At 38.4% G+C, this 15,415-nt stretch overlaps 2 protein-coding genes across 2 annotated transcripts; one reads left to right on the top strand and one right to left on the bottom strand.

Annotated features, from left to right (window-relative positions):
* Positions 1 to 616: 616 nt before the first annotated feature.
* Positions 617 to 6,776, top strand: cfap210 (cilia and flagella associated protein 210). Its single transcript, XM_042513812.2, has 9 exons — positions 617 to 795; positions 1,414 to 1,622; positions 1,733 to 1,906; positions 1,996 to 2,201; positions 2,406 to 2,562; positions 2,648 to 2,787; positions 3,668 to 3,860; positions 4,111 to 4,275; positions 4,378 to 6,776. Exons 1-9 carry the CDS (start codon positions 747 to 749, stop codon positions 4,732 to 4,734), a joined length of 1,650 nt encoding a protein of 549 aa, XP_042369746.2. The 5' UTR covers positions 617 to 746; the 3' UTR covers positions 4,735 to 6,776.
* A 145-nt stretch (positions 6,777 to 6,921) lies between these two features.
* On the bottom strand, positions 6,922 to 15,027 carry ppig (peptidylprolyl isomerase G (cyclophilin G)). The gene is made up of 13 exons (XM_042494847.2): positions 14,878 to 15,027; positions 14,179 to 14,262; positions 13,235 to 13,309; positions 13,023 to 13,130; positions 12,710 to 12,754; positions 12,537 to 12,624; positions 12,385 to 12,414; positions 12,121 to 12,260; positions 11,804 to 11,978; positions 11,538 to 11,723; positions 10,808 to 10,898; positions 10,466 to 10,605; positions 6,922 to 9,297 (listed from the first exon to the last, which is right to left on the bottom strand). The coding sequence occupies exons 2-13, from the start codon at positions 14,237 to 14,239 to the stop codon at positions 8,298 to 8,300; spliced, it is 2,139 nt and encodes a 712-aa protein (XP_042350781.2). The 5' UTR covers positions 14,240 to 14,262; positions 14,878 to 15,027; the 3' UTR covers positions 6,922 to 8,297.
* Positions 15,028 to 15,415: the final 388 nt, after the last annotated feature.

Below are 15,415 nucleotides of genomic sequence, written 5' to 3'. Positions count from 1 at the left end.
ATAATTATTTGTGTTGGTAGTGGTAGTAGTATAGTAGTTGTATTTGTTTTTATATATTATTAATTTTCAGGTAATTTTCTTGTACTTTAGTTGAGAAAAGCCTTGGTTTAAGTTAGTTAATAATTCTCTCTTTTCCAAGCACATTATACTTTTTTAAAATCCTATATTTTACATGTTAGTTTTAACCCTCTTAAACCTGACTTTCTTTCAAAAACATGGGAAGAGGCAATGAGCAAAATAGAAAAAATTACCCAAAATTAACAAGAAATTAATAAATAAATTATTAAATTAAAAAAAAATACAAGAAAATTGCCTGAAAATTAGTTTAAATGCATAATGCGCATATTTTTTTCTTCTTTCTCATGATCAATCAGGGATCAATAAAGTATTTTTGGTTCATATATTTTAGGGACTTTTTTTTCACTGCAAACCAAAACTAAATTTCAACATTTTTCTTAAAGAAATGTTGCATGATTAGAAAAAGGTGCCAACATTTTAACCACATCTGTTTGAAACTGAGGTGTGTGGTGTTACCTGTGGGTGTTACAGTCAAACAGGAGCACAGCGCCACCTGTCGTCCCCCAGCGGGAACGGTCTCTGATTGGTTCGGCCGTTGCCTGGATACAACCCAACAAACGCGGACACAGACACAGCTGTTAACTCTAATGAGCCACAACTAAAAATCATCCCTATAAACGGTTATGTTTGGCAGCAGTATTTCTTTCTTTCATCGCTAGATAACATAAATGGCATCGGTGGTTCAGCACGGTCGACGAACAGGCTCCAGTAAACGAGGTGAGAGCTGGAGAAACAGTTTGGGGTTAACTTCACTGAAGATAACTAACATTAGCTTTTATGGCTAATAGTTTGAATTCTGCAACATTAAACAGAAGCTAATAGCACAATTTCAGAGCGGCTCTGAAAACACATGGGCACTTGCAGTCATAAAAAGAACAATTACTTGTATGACTGTGTAAAGTATCAGTTTTGCATTTATGTATTATCAATCACATGCAGTTCAAATCCCCCAGTGCAACCTCAACCCATAAATTATCAATGTGTAATATTCTGATGCACAGACAAAAAAGGTGATTGTGTCCATTGGCAATTCTTCACTTGGTCCCAATTTTTAGGAACCACAAATAATATCACTGAAGATACCTGCTATTCAATTCCATGTACAGTTACACATTGTAAACTTCCAACACCAAAAGAAGAAATAAGCATCACATGACACCCTCTGTCAATCATTTGCTGTAGAATGTGACTATTTTATAATATTAATCTGGTCAGTCTCCAGCTTTCCAAATTACAATCATCAATTATCAAAGTGATGGTGTATATTTTCGGTTGTCTTTATTATACAGTGCTGTAGATGTAGCCTGTCTTTTTACAGTAATGTCCTCCTTATAGCGTCCTCGGCTGAGGAAGCCAGCAGGATGATCCAGCCGCAGGATCTCCGACAGGTCACCGTGTTATCCAGGGGTGACTGGCTGAGGATTCAAGATGAACTGAACCAGGTTGATAAAGACAAGGAGAGTGTGAGAGAGGCAGCGAAACAGAGAGAGGCCCTGCACCTGAAGTCAAAGGAGGTGGTGAAACTCTGGTCAAATACCATCGCTGTAAGTTGCCTGTATGCGTTTTTTTCTCAGATTTTATTTTTTTTAAAATTAAATTTAAATGTGCTGGTAAGGTTGCACAATTTTCAGTAACACAATATGTTTTTTCAAAGGGTCAAAGGCAAAAAAAGCTAGAGGCAAAGAAGATCCGGGAGGAGATTGAGGAGGAGAAAAGGAGGCTGGCTGATAAAGAAGAGGCAGAATATCGGCAGCAGCAGCGGAAAGAGGCCATAGAAAAAGCTAAAACGAAGCTGTATTATCAAACCGACCGCGTTAAAGGGTTACATGTTGGTATCGCTTGAGAATGATGGTGTTGTACATGTCTGGCTTTAAAAGTATGATGTTTTGGGATAGTGAATGATTACTACTTCCACAGCGCGGGCTCTTGCTGACAGAGGTGCTGAAGGAGAGGGAGGCTCAGATTGAACTGAAGCAAAGAAACAAGAGTGCCTCTAAAGATGTGGACAAACAATACCTGGACATGGTAAAGACCAGAGAGGACGAAGCCTCGAGACAGGAGAAGGAGAAGGCACTTCAGAAAAAGCTTGAGAGGCAGGCTGTTGCAGAGGACCTGAAAAAACAGTAAGTCCCACATCCACTCTGATGCAGATGCACCGGTTGTTGAGGTCTTTATAGATATTCTAAAGACATGCAGTACAGATTGAATAAGAATAACATAACATCCTATTTCTGTTTGTGACATTTTTCAAATAGGCTTGAGTAAAAATACATATATATATATATATATATTTTGCTTCACATGAAAATATGATTCTTTTCCTTTAGGGTCAAAGAAAATGAGCTAGTGAGAGAGAGACAGAAGTTAGAGGACAAGAGGGACAGAGAGGAAACCCAACGCCTTCAAGAGCTCTACCAGTGGGAGCAAAGAATGGAGGAAGAAAGACAAGCAAAGCTAAAGAGAAACCTTATGCACACTCATCTGGTGGGATCACAGAAGCACAGGTTTTCTGGTGTTTGTGTCCTGATGTTATAACAGACAAGTTAACGACCGTTTGCTGTTTTTACAGGAACATATTTCCAATAGAGACCTCATAAGAGCGACAGACGCACAAAAACAAGAGGCGGAAGAGGAGCAAAGAAAACTTTTCCTCTCTGCAAAACAAAAAATGATTAAGTTGAGGAAAGACAAAGAGAAGGAATTGTTCAGGTAAGACCTGATAAAACTAAGGATGTTCAAATTAAGTTTATTTTGCCCCTGATTCTGATCAGAGTCATTTGATGTTGAGTATCTGCCGATAAAGAGTCCTGATCCGATTCTTGTATTATACAGCTGAACTATGCACACTGTAAGTAATTAAAGTTATTAAAATCAATCAGGTCTATATACAGTTTAATAGCTCTGAGATGCAATACACAAAAAATGTCTGCACCCAAGCAGTTCTCTAAGGGTTTTTTTTTTAAATCTTACTTTTACAAAATAAGAAAGCAAAAAAACGAAAAATATTTTTATATGGCTCTTATCACAATGGAACTTCGTGCAGGGTTTGTTTTTTCAACAAAATAACAAATTACACAAAATAAAATGTTTGGTCAGAAATTGCTCTCAGATCTATTCAGTGTTGCACTGTAATAAAAGTACAGAACATTACAGATGACTAATATAATCATAATGCCACATCAAAGTAGTGTTATAGCTGCACTGAAACATTCCCAGTTACAATCGTGCTTATTACAGTGTTATAGAAAAAATTCAATTCCACTTGAATAAAAAACAACCGCTTTCTACTTATTGTAGTAGCAGCATAACAATAAAAACCTGAACATCTGCCGCAAATCGTGCTCTCCACTTACAACACCTGTGTGACGGAAGGACCGAGCCTGTTCGATGTTTAAAATAATCCATCCCGATCAATTAAATAATGCATTTATTGGGCTTGATGCTGATCCTTAAGATCTGATTGGGATATCCCTTACATCACAATAAAAATCATCAGCTGAGCTTCGTTGACATCCGTCATCTCAAACATACAGTAGCAGTGGATCGCTGACGTGTCGCCATCATGCCTGTGAATCGTTTCATTCTTCAGCAAAGCCCAGATGAGCAGAGAGAGGATCGTGAACGAGCTGAGTGCCACGCAGAAGGAGCAAGCTGATGACGAGGAGCGGAGGATTGCAAAGGCTGTCGCTGAGCAGGATGCAAAACAGGCCCGACAGCAGAGGGAGGAGGAGGAGAAGAAGGCTGCCGTGTTAGAGTCCATCACTGCACACAGAGAACTCATGGTAACACAAGTGAAGATGACGCTTCTGCACACTACATGTTTGTTCTGGCGTAAAACTTTAAAAATAGTACTATAAAGTCATTTATGTCGGGTTTTGACCTGTGCATGGGCGGATTATAAAAAACCTAAAACCTAAAACTTTGGGCCCCTGGGCCTGCGCCCGACAATCCCGTTCAGTAAGTCATCTGTGGACCTGACCTTTTCACCTGACACTCCAGCAGATAACAAAATGTTCTCACCTGTTTTATTAGAGAAAAGAGAAGGAGCAGAGAGACAAAACAGCCCGACAGAGCGCCCGAGACGCACTTCAAGCCAAGAAAGAGGCAGACAGAATATTTTCTGAGAAACAGCAACTAAAGGCGCAGAAGTTCAAAGAAGAAGGAAAGAAACTACAAGACTTCTATGCCACACAAATGGTAATGTTGAAACTATCCACCACAGTGTTGCAAAAATGAACAATTTTGATTTGGTGGTTGTTCTGGTCCTTGTTTGACGTTTATTATCTTATCCAAACGTAGGCTGAAAAAATTGCCAGGCGTCAGCAGTTGATAAGAGACGAACAGGAGTTTGAAGTGAAAAATGCAGAGCTCATAGCTGAAGAGGAAAACCAGTTTCAGCAGTATGCAAAGGACATCATCAACGCAGCGGCGGAGGCTCAGAGAAACGTGTTTCCACTGTGCAAAGCTGCAGGGGAACGGACTGGAGGAGGACTTGGTACAGTTTTTTGTGGAGTCAGGCCCAGCTACCTGGTGCAGGACCGTACTGGGGCTCAAATGCCCAAATTTGTTTCTGATGCCACTCAGAGCATTAAAAAGCTTCATGAAGCCGTAGATATTCAGGACGCAAAGAGGAGACTTGGGTTTACGTGGTCGTAGGTCACTACCAGCTGATAGTTCTGGTTTCAAGAGTGTTAAACACACTGGATGTTTTAATAACTTCCTGAAAATGTTTTGACAGATGCTCTGTCCAAAATCACTCCCTCATTCACTACTATTCACTACTACTGTGTATAATAGGCACTCGGTGTATTGTACAGTTGGGCTGCAAGTGAAGATTATTTTCATTATTGATCAAAAGTTAAGTTAATAAAATGTTTGTGCATGATGATTATACCCTGCAAACTGTTTATTTTTGGCAAAATTTTAAATGACATGTAGTATAAAGTGTTTTTTTTTTATTGGAATCAAAATTGGTACACATCATACAGCACAGCATATCTTTGACATTTTCTTTTTTTCGAACAACAAAGTGGGAGAGGGATAAAATAAAGTAAGAAATTAGAAAGTGTATGTTACAAAATTATTCATTCAGGCAGTGGCAACACCAATAGGATGTTTTTCTGAGAGATAAAGCATAAAGTGATTTTTAATGCTGATTTTAATGTTTTTTTTCCTGACAGATGTTTGTCCCACATGATGTGTCCAAGGACCATTGTGATTTTGAAAATCCAACAATAAATCCTCTTTTTGCCATTTCTAGCTGTTATAAATGGTGTAATTTTGGTTATTTGTAAAGAAAACATGCCTTTCAAAACTCATTTAGCAGGCATGTATTCTTTAAAAAATGATGGTAAAATAAAACAAAATATAGCCATATAAAGTTGTATGCCTCTCCCCTAAGCCAAAATGGAAAACATGGGAATGCAAGTACCCATGACAAAAAAATAACCATATCTAGTGATCAATTTTAGACTTTCAGACAGACTTTGTGGTGGTTTTGCCTAGTTTTTGTTGCTGTTCTGCATCTTTAGTCATTATGCCTCTTTTTGTGGTTTTGTGAGTCTTTTAGGTCATTTTGTGTCTTTTTTTGGTAATTTGTGTGTTTTTTAAATAATGGTCATTTTGTGTCTTTTAGTTCCTTTGCATCTCAATGTGGTCTTTTTGTGATAATTTTGAGCCTTTTCTCTGTCTATAATTGGAGACACTTAGCAAATGAAGACAAGCCCCCCCGATACTTCGGGCCCCTGGGCCTGTGCTCAGTAGGTCTGTTCAGTATCCATCCTTGGGATAGGACTAAGAATACTATACAAAGTTTGTGCTACAAAACCTGACAATCTGTTAGTTTACATGAAGCTAATGAAACAAAATATTTTTTAAAAATCTGTTAAATTAAATTGAACTTTTTCATATCCCCATTCCTTTATTTAACAGTAATTCAGGTCTGGCAAGTCAGTTTTTTTCAGTCTTAATTCAACAGACGATGTTCATCACCTGACTTATCAGGCTGCACATGACAGCCCCCTTATCTTCAGATTGTGTGCTCATTTTATTGAATTACGTTTCAACACTAAGACACATGCAATTTGTTTGTATCCAGAAGTGGCTTTACAATATATATGTTTCAGTCAAACGTGTTGAGCTTTTTCCCTCAACAAAAGTTGAGCACTAAGAACAAAGCTCTGGAGTCCAGTATGACCCTTGTTTGTAGGTTTTGTTGTTTTGTTTTTTTTTACTTTTCTGCAATAAACAGCATCCTTTGTCCTGTCACTTTGTTCACATGCTGAGTGGACAGTTATTAGAGTCATATGAATCCAGTTTTGTTATGTCGTATTCGAGTGTCCTAATAGCCATGGCAGGGAGCCATCATGCACCAGGACCATCAAATATTCTTATATTATATTGATTTCATTACTTCCGCGTGTGCTTTTTCCACTATGACATTTTAAAAGGCCTATGAAAAAGGCCTGTGCTGTACAGAGGACACAGGCACACGTTTGTGGGACTTGTCCAACTTCTAGCATAATAGACAACACTGAGACAGACCTGCAGAATCCGTATAATCACAGCTGTCTTTTAAACTAGTTGAGTCATGTTTATATTATAGATAAAAATTGTTGAAATTGAGGCAAATTCCAAATTTCCAAAATTCTTTGAATATTACCAACTCCCTGAGCAGAGACAACAACATCGGCTCCACTAATTAACCACCTCTGCAGTTAATCGACCCTCACACCGGATGACAGTGTTAACAGTACCGTGTAAATTTCCTGTAATTGTGGTATCACTGTCGATTACTGCGATTCTAGACTGCATTTCTTGCATGTTTAAAGAATATTAAAACAATTTATTAAATTCAAAGTGGAGCCTTTTAATTAATTCTACACAGCATTTGAGTTCTTAAAACCAACTTGCACAAATCACATTTTTTTATAAATTGATTTTATGTTTTACTTACAGCATGACATTTTTTCCCATTAAAAAAAACCAAACAAACCAGAGGTATCTCAAAACTGGTTAACAAATAGGATTACAGTACAAGGTCGTGTGGATGTACAAAAAAAAAAGTAATCGATGCACATAATTCATACAACAATGACAGGGATAAGCATGCAAGAAATAGTTTTTTTCTTCCAGACTGATTGCTGTAGTAAAAATAAACTGACAGGTAAACATCATTTTCCAAACTTAGACTTAACATTGAAATACATTTCAGAAGAAAATGTCCTCTCTGTTGCAGAAACATCTGTTTGAAATAGCAACCATTCTAAAGTCAAAATATAATTTACCAAAGAATCCAAATTAAAACATCCTTCCACCACACACGGACCTCCTCTGGTCATGTACAATGAAAAGAACACCTGGTACTTACTGCTGATGCAGTACACACAGTATATGAGTTTATTTTTTAGTCTCCTCTAAACTGGCCGTGCTGCTTCAGCAAACCATCAAACAGTTTAACACACTTAATGAGAGACAAGTCCAAAACTTCAATTCAGAGCCAAAGTTCAGTCTAGAGTTCAGCCAAAGTTCACGTACCGGTCTGCTACTCAAAGTTAAAAAAGGCTTGTATGAGGTTCTTCTTCATGGCATCAGTGTGAGGAAGCAGGTAGTAGTACTGACGTGGAAGTTAAACAAAGTACTGCTGTGGATGAGGACAGCGGCAAAACATATGTATACCACATAAAAAAAAAATAAGTTTAAGTGTACATGTATTTATTTGAAGAGGTCCACCAACTCTGCTGCCATGTTCTGATTTTGTATTTTTGGAGCTGAACCTAAAGCAGTGAAAGATAATCTGAATATAGCGTACACCTAAACTGATCATTTTTAAGGTAGATCTTTTTTTGGGTGGTAAATTGAGAAATTGGGGCAGCGAGGTTTTTTCTCTCTCCTATGTTGTTAGAGAAAAACTGATTTGGTCTATGATGTTGAAGTTAGAAATTAAAGTATCTGGAAAACACCAATCTACTGTAGGTAATACGGTGGCCATGAATTATTTACTTATAAAATGACAAAAACTGAACTATCCTTTAAACTTTTTTTGAAATCAGCTTTGACGGACTTTTGTATCGTGATAACTTTAGCTGAACTCTGGAGTGAGTTTTCCTGCACTGAATGACGGATGTGAATGCGCCCCACTCCAGATGGAAAGCTGATGCTGCATCAGTATAAAACAGGGACAGACTTCAAAACTCCCAATCTATTCCTTCAGTATATCATCAGTCGCTGTCGGAACTTGAGCTAGAGCTCGATTTTTTCCTCTTGCTGTCATTTCGATCTTTGCCCTTCGTACTATCTGGTCTTGGTTTGGCCGGGCTTCTTCTGTCTTTGGATCTGGAGTTGCTTTTTGCTTCTCTCCGTTTGGAATCTGAACTCTTTTGACTCTTTCTTTTTGCGTCTCTATCACTGTCAGAGCTGCTGCTACGTCTTCTCCTTTGGTTGGCAGATTCTCTGTCTCTGTCCTTCCTATGAGAGGACCGATCTTTGCTGTGGTCCCTCTTATTACTCTTGCTCCTGGAGCGCCTGCCTCTGTGGGAGTCTCTAGGTTTCTTTCTGTCTGGACTTCTTGTTCGACGTTCTTTATCTCTGGACGAGCCGCGCTTCTTATTCTCCCTTTCACTGTTATGTCGTCTGTCCTGACTCCTGCTACGTTCTCTGCCCCTCTCTCTGTCTTTTTCTCGTTTTTCTTCTTTGTCTTGGGACGCCGCAGGTGCGCTCCTATCCCTGTTCCTGCTACTTGATCTGTGCCCGTCTTTTGTAGCTGGTTTCTCCTTGCTCCGTGACTTTGTCCTAGTCCTCTCACCATTTCTTCCTTTGGTATCCTCTTTATGCTTTTTACTGGCCTCGTGACCTTTATTTCTGTCTTTATTGTGATCGGACTCTGACTCCTTTTCTTTCTTATCAGCATTTCGATCTCTGCTCCTTGAGCGACCTCTCCTATCGTCACTTTTGTGTTTGTGACCTTTCTCTCTGCTTTTTGACCTCCTACTCTTTTCTCTGCTTTTGCTACGGCTTCGAGATTTATCTCTTTTCTTAGCCTTGTGTTTGCTATGCTTCTCATCCTTCTCAGCGGTGTCCTGTTCTGTGCTTTTGGATCTATGTGACCGAGTTTTCTTGTCTTTCTTAACCTCAGCCGTGTGTTCCTGCTTTGTGTCAGAGGTCCGTCTCTCTCTTCTCGGAGCTTTAGCAGCGTCATCCATGGCCTCATTCATGTCACCTCTGTTAAAAAGAGCAGAGTACATGACACCGGCAGACCATAAACACTGACATCAGGCAACACGAGCGCAGAGACATGACAGGTTCAATAGAGTTCTGAGCTAATGGAAGTATGTTAAGGCACGTTGCTCAAAAGTTACAAAAGATTTTAATGCATGTTCTTTGAAATATAAAATGAATCACAATGGCCTACGGGGGATATTAATATCTGCAAGTTTGGATTCAAAGAAAGCCAAGTCCTCTGACCGACAGAATACATTTAAAATTTTGACGTACAGACTTATATCATTGCCTTTTGTATTGTGCTGTGTTTGTAAATTGTACTTTAAAATAGCCAGAGATAGGCTGGATGTGTTGAAGTTGGGTTGACTGAGGTATTTATCCATAGTCAGTGTATCACCTACGGTAGATGTCGTTTAGCACGATTCCAGTTTTGTGAAGCAGACAGGAGTACCAACACCAAACTTAAGTGATGCACTGCTGTAGACGACTGCAGCAGCAAAAAATGTATTTTAGTAAGCTTAAAAAAATCTCTATCAGTTTAAGTGTATGCTGTATGTAGAATATGATGACCGTTCAACCTTGACGTCGTTTTTATGCTCTCCTCAAAGCCATACTACATTGAAGAAACAAGCAAACAAACAGAACTTTTACCTCCTAAACACAGAAGTTGTTGGTCTACTGCTGCCTCGACCAGTTAAGTTAGTATGTGTGATTATATGACTTTGGTGTTTTAAAATGTAAGTTCAGATTTACCAGAGTCATACAAACATTAACACAAACAAACAATCCAACCAAAGCAGCAATAGAAAAGTAATTAGACCAGTGTTCATCGTGGTAAAATAACTGTTTTTGTCAATCTGGTGGCTTTGACGAGAGCATTGATAACAGCTTCAGTCTCAGTCAGAGAGGGCTGTCAGAAGGTCAATCGGTGAAAATATTCTTAAAATACCCTTTTTTAAATTGATATTGATTGTTTTAGGGTTGCTAAAATACTTTTTGCTGCTGCCCCCGTCAACTGCGGTACACTCCTGGTTGCTCCTCCAAACTGGGGTTGTGCCAACTGCCATCTTCTGTGGGTAACACAATGGCTATAGATAAGCACCTCATACAACCCCACTTCAAAAAATCCAAACTACCCCTTTCATAAGTCAAAGTGAGGTGATCTTACTTGTCACCCTTAATCCACCGCTCTCCGGTGACCGCCCTCATCCTCTGACGGTGTATCTCCTGACGCCAGTGTGGAGGGGTTTCACTGCGCCGAAAACGATCTCTGGACCTTGACCGAGAACGTGACGGAGTCCGATAGCGCTGGATGGAAGAAATGACATGCCACTTAATATTTTACAAAACCTTCTTAGAATTTTTTTTATCCATGGTAAAATTTAATTTAATGTGTCACTTTATTATAAAAGCAACTTGACGTGTTCAAATCTCATTAGACATGATGTGAATTGTGACAAAAGCGGACCGAAGTTTAGCTGAGCTCTTGTCATTAGTGCAGTGCACCTACCCTTGGACCCCTGCCTTTAATCTTTCTCCCGGATCGCGTCATCACTAGTCTTCTGTGATATGATGACTGAGAATTATATGCTATGCCAGAACTGGAGAGAAAAACAAACAAAGCATGAAAATTAAGAGCAGGGTTTGTGCAGATTAAAGCAAGGCAGGTTTAAGACTTTTTCAATATTAAGTTTAAGACCAATTTTTTAATAACCTAAATTGAAGGACAATTGATTTTGCCCAAATGTTTATTGTAACATAAAGCATGACCTTTTTTTGTCCAGTGAAAAGTTAGATTATCTACATCAAAAGCTGAAAAAGAACCCTTTTAAAGTGTAACGCATGACAGACAATAAACATGTTATATTATCACAAAAGTTTCTATTTGATTTACCAACACATGGGAAATATTTGGCATTTCTGGCTGATTTTGTGTTTCTCAATCTGCATGTGAGATTCCACTGCTTGGATTCCCATCACGCTGAGCTGAAGAAAAGGAATTATTAAATTATTTAAAATAGCTGTTACCAATTATTATCTTAAAATCATAATTCCCATGTCAGAGGACTTTTTAGACATGAGTTTAGGTCAATATAATGACAATTAAAGCCTTGTTTTTAGAGTATTTAGATTAATTCAATGCTTCTTAAGACTACTTAATGATCCGCAGGAACCCTGTAAGAGACAATGGTGTTATGTTTGGATGTTTGTCATATCAGCTGTCTGTCAAGAATGCTAACCTCTCTCTTGGCCTTTCCTCTTTATGCATTGGATTCTTTTCAGCTTCCTCCTTTTGCTTCTGGACGGCCTGGGGACTCCTCCTCATGAGGAATCGATTCTCCGGGATGGGTGGAATTTCTTCAGGACGTACGGTAGATGTAACCAAGTCTTCTTGTTCTTTCTCTTCAGCACTTTCAGCCTCTGACCTAGGAAAGCAGAGCAGCGAGGAATAAAGACACGATGTGCTGTTTACACTGCAGACAATGAGAATGCATAAATTAATTACTTTTTCTTTTCCTTCTTCTTCTGTTTCTTTTTTAGCTTTTTCGCCTTCTTTTTCTTCTTCTTAGATTCCTTCTCTGATTCCTCAGATTCAGAAGATGCCGATGAGCTCTCGGAGTCGCTGGAGCTACTGCTGGAACTGGAAGAGGCTTGCTCTTTCTTTTTGTCATCTTTCTTTGCTGCAAACATTTAAGAGTTTGTTAGAGGCACTGCTTTATAGAAATCTAAAACTTGTATCTGCTCAGACAGCAGCAGCAGACAAATCACACATTGACATTTCAACTTATTTTTAAGTAATCAAAATGCCTCACACAAACCAACCTTTAGATTTGGGGATGAGTTCTCCACAGTTCAAAACTTTCACATCAGCATACGGTCTACTGTTGGGATCTGTTTTCTGGTTCTCCATGGTTTGAACTACCTCTTGGCCAGAAATCACATGACCAAAAACCACGTGAACACTGAAAAAGTAAAGTGGTATTGAGCTTTAGCTATGTTGATCGAAGTCAAGCAAAATACACTGTGTATATCTGTGCACTGCTACGCCATCAATCACAGTTTCAGATGCAATCAAGCAGCACTTACCCATCCAGATGTGGCGAGGGTTTTGTTGTTCTGAAATGGTACAGCAGGCCATTCAAGATTTTAAAAAATGCATATAATGAATCGCATGACTGAATAGTAGCAGAATGATCTAACAATGCATCAAAAATATAATATAGAGGAATAGTGCTTACATGAAAAACTGGGATCCGTTTGTATCTTTGCCCCTATTGGCCATAGACAGCAGGTACTCCTTATTGTGTTTCATGGCGAAGCTTTCATCTGGGGGAAAAGGATAAGATTGTGTTGCCATCCTGAAGCCAACGTCGGTTTGGATAACAACTGACAGCTCTGATGGCCTCTTTACCTTCAAAAAAGCCTCCATAGATGGATTCGCCTCCTCTTCCATTACCTACGACGTCATAGAAAAAATAAAATATAAGAAAGGGGGGCTGCTGCAGGAAAAAGTTATTTAACTTCTGCTGATTGCTGGATATTCAAATAAATTTGATTAGGTTGATATTTTGTTTGTTGATGCGTTCATTGTTAGATGCTGAGAGGTAAATCTGGGAGCCTTGCAGTAATTAAACAAATCCGAACAGTCTTAAAATATTTGGATTCAATCATAGGCATCCTAAGATAAGTTCACTATTCACATCCTTCAAATCTCATGAACTCACCTTCGCTGAAGTCTCCTCCTTGAATCATGAAGTCTTTTACAACTCGATGGAACAGACATCCTTTGTAGTGCAGAGGTTTCATAGTTCCTTTACCAATGCCTTTTTCACCTGGATGAGAACACAGTCAGTTATCAGTTACTGATAGTAAAACATGCTAGGTAGTAATAAAATAAAAATCTGGTATATTCTTGTGAAGAAAATTCATTATTCACCTGTGCAGAGGCATCTGAAGTTTTCACAAGTTTTGGGACAGATGTCTGAAAACAATTCAACCACAACTCTGCCAACTGTGAGAAAAGAGCATTGTTAGGATTATTTATCGTTACTACAAAAGTCATATCTGGCTAAAACTGATGACATATAATACAACATCCTTGCAAAACATCCTACTGAAACCCTTCTGCCCACCCAATTTAATATCTATGATTGTAGACTAACAATTAGAAACATTTTTAGTATGGAAAACAATTTGGCAGCAGCACAAACTACAGTGTATTCTCGAAAAATGAACATAACATTTAACCAACACCTCTCTAAACAAGTATAACATTAACAAAGCTGACATTTATTGCAGGGCTGTCATATAAAAGCAGTGGTGGAAGAAGTAGTCAGATCGTTTACTTGAGTAAAAGTGGAAATACGAAAATATAAAAATTACAAAACTCCATTGCAAGTAAAAGTCCTGCACCCAAAGGGTACTTAAGTAAAAGTACATAAGTATTATCAGCAAAATTTTAAAATGAACTTTAAGTATTCGTTATGCAGAATGGCTCCTTGCAACCCTAATTATCATTTCATACAAATACAAATATTTTAATGTCATAATTCCTCCATGTGGAGCAAATATTAGTTACTTTATGTATTGCTGGGTAAATTAAAAGTATAGTACTACTACATCATCTCTTCTAAGCATATTCTACATTCATTATGTAGTAACTAAGTATCAAATAAATGCAGTTTAGTAAAAAATACAATATTTCCCTCTGAAATGCAGTAGAGTATAAGTTTAAAGTTGCATAAAATGATAATACTCAAGATGTCAAGTGCAGTACTTAAGTAAATGTACTTAATTACATTTCAGCAACTGTATTAGGCTGCATTACATTTAGTTGTACTTAATAAACTGACAGTCAGAAAGTTGAAGGATCTTTCTTACCGAGCACATTACTGATGCCAATGTCAAGAAAGCACCGAGTGCGCTGAGTTTTGATCCCCATGATCACCTTCACTGATCAAACACCTGAAGGTGAAAAACACACATAGAAAATTGTCACTTTAGCTCTTATAACTCATCAGGGGGGTGTCAGCCTTAACGAGCGTAGAAAATCCTGAAAAGCTACCATCTTTAACCAGCTAAACGATATCATTAAAGTCTAATTAAAAACAATTTAAATGGCCGAAAATTGCGGTATCAACTGTAAAGTGTTCTTACAAGACACCAAATAAACAACATAAACGGTATTGACACTTTTGAAGCTACGACAACAGCTGGATTATAACGAACACGATTGGGCTAGCTAATGTTCGTTTGTTTTTATTAGCAAGCTAACGTTAGCCAGTTAGCGTCGCGTTTGAAGTCTAACCTAACCTCTGGAGCTGATTACGAAGATACATTTTTGAGTTTAACCATCAAAAATGTGCACACACTCATTGATATGGACACTATCGTTATAGGTTCTCACAGAAAACACGGTCGCCCTAACGGCAGGCCTGCTGTTAGCATTAGCATGTTAACCTAGCCTCAGCCAGACAACATGCAAGGGGGGGGTTCTTCTACATGACGCAAACAACTAAATTTTAACATATTAACGACACACGTAGCGGTTAAGTCGTCCTTAATAGAAAACCACATCACCTGGAAACACAAGGATATCACTCCATACGGCAGACAGCTCTCACAAACGACGAAAATTAAGTTTCATTCAGTGCTGGGCTCACTGTTTTCTAAAGATGGCGCGGCGGGGACGTCAGTGTATTTCAGGAGCCGTGCGCAGCAGGCTGAGACTCTCCGTGAGAAATTATGACCTGAAATTGACCTGTCAGGTGTTTTCTTTGACTCCTTATGAAGCTTTTTTTCTTACCCCCCTTGACTTAGGAGAAATCACGCTCTCTTCACCATAAATTAAACAAAGAATAAAGCGTTTTCATATCACTATACCTGTTTATATATGATCTTGTTTCCTTTTTTAATAACTGAAATACAATTTCTATTTTTTACAGTTTCTGGTTTTGATAAATGGTGTACTTTTTTTTTTTTTTTAAAGAAAATGCACCTTTCAAACCTGCATATTTTCTTTAAAACTGGCAGTAAAATCAATACAAAAGACAGCCATTTGAAGTTGCATGCGCCTCCTCTAAGCCACATTATTTTTAAAAAAGAAAAAGCCCTTTTA

This window comes from Plectropomus leopardus, chromosome 10 (genome assembly GCF_026936395.1).
Source record: "Plectropomus leopardus strain MGB_pleo_1.0 chromosome 10, ASM2693639v1, whole genome shotgun sequence".
NCBI lineage: Eukaryota > Metazoa > Chordata > Actinopteri > Perciformes > Serranidae > Plectropomus > Plectropomus leopardus.
This window is presented reverse-complemented; position numbering and strand designations above follow the sequence as displayed.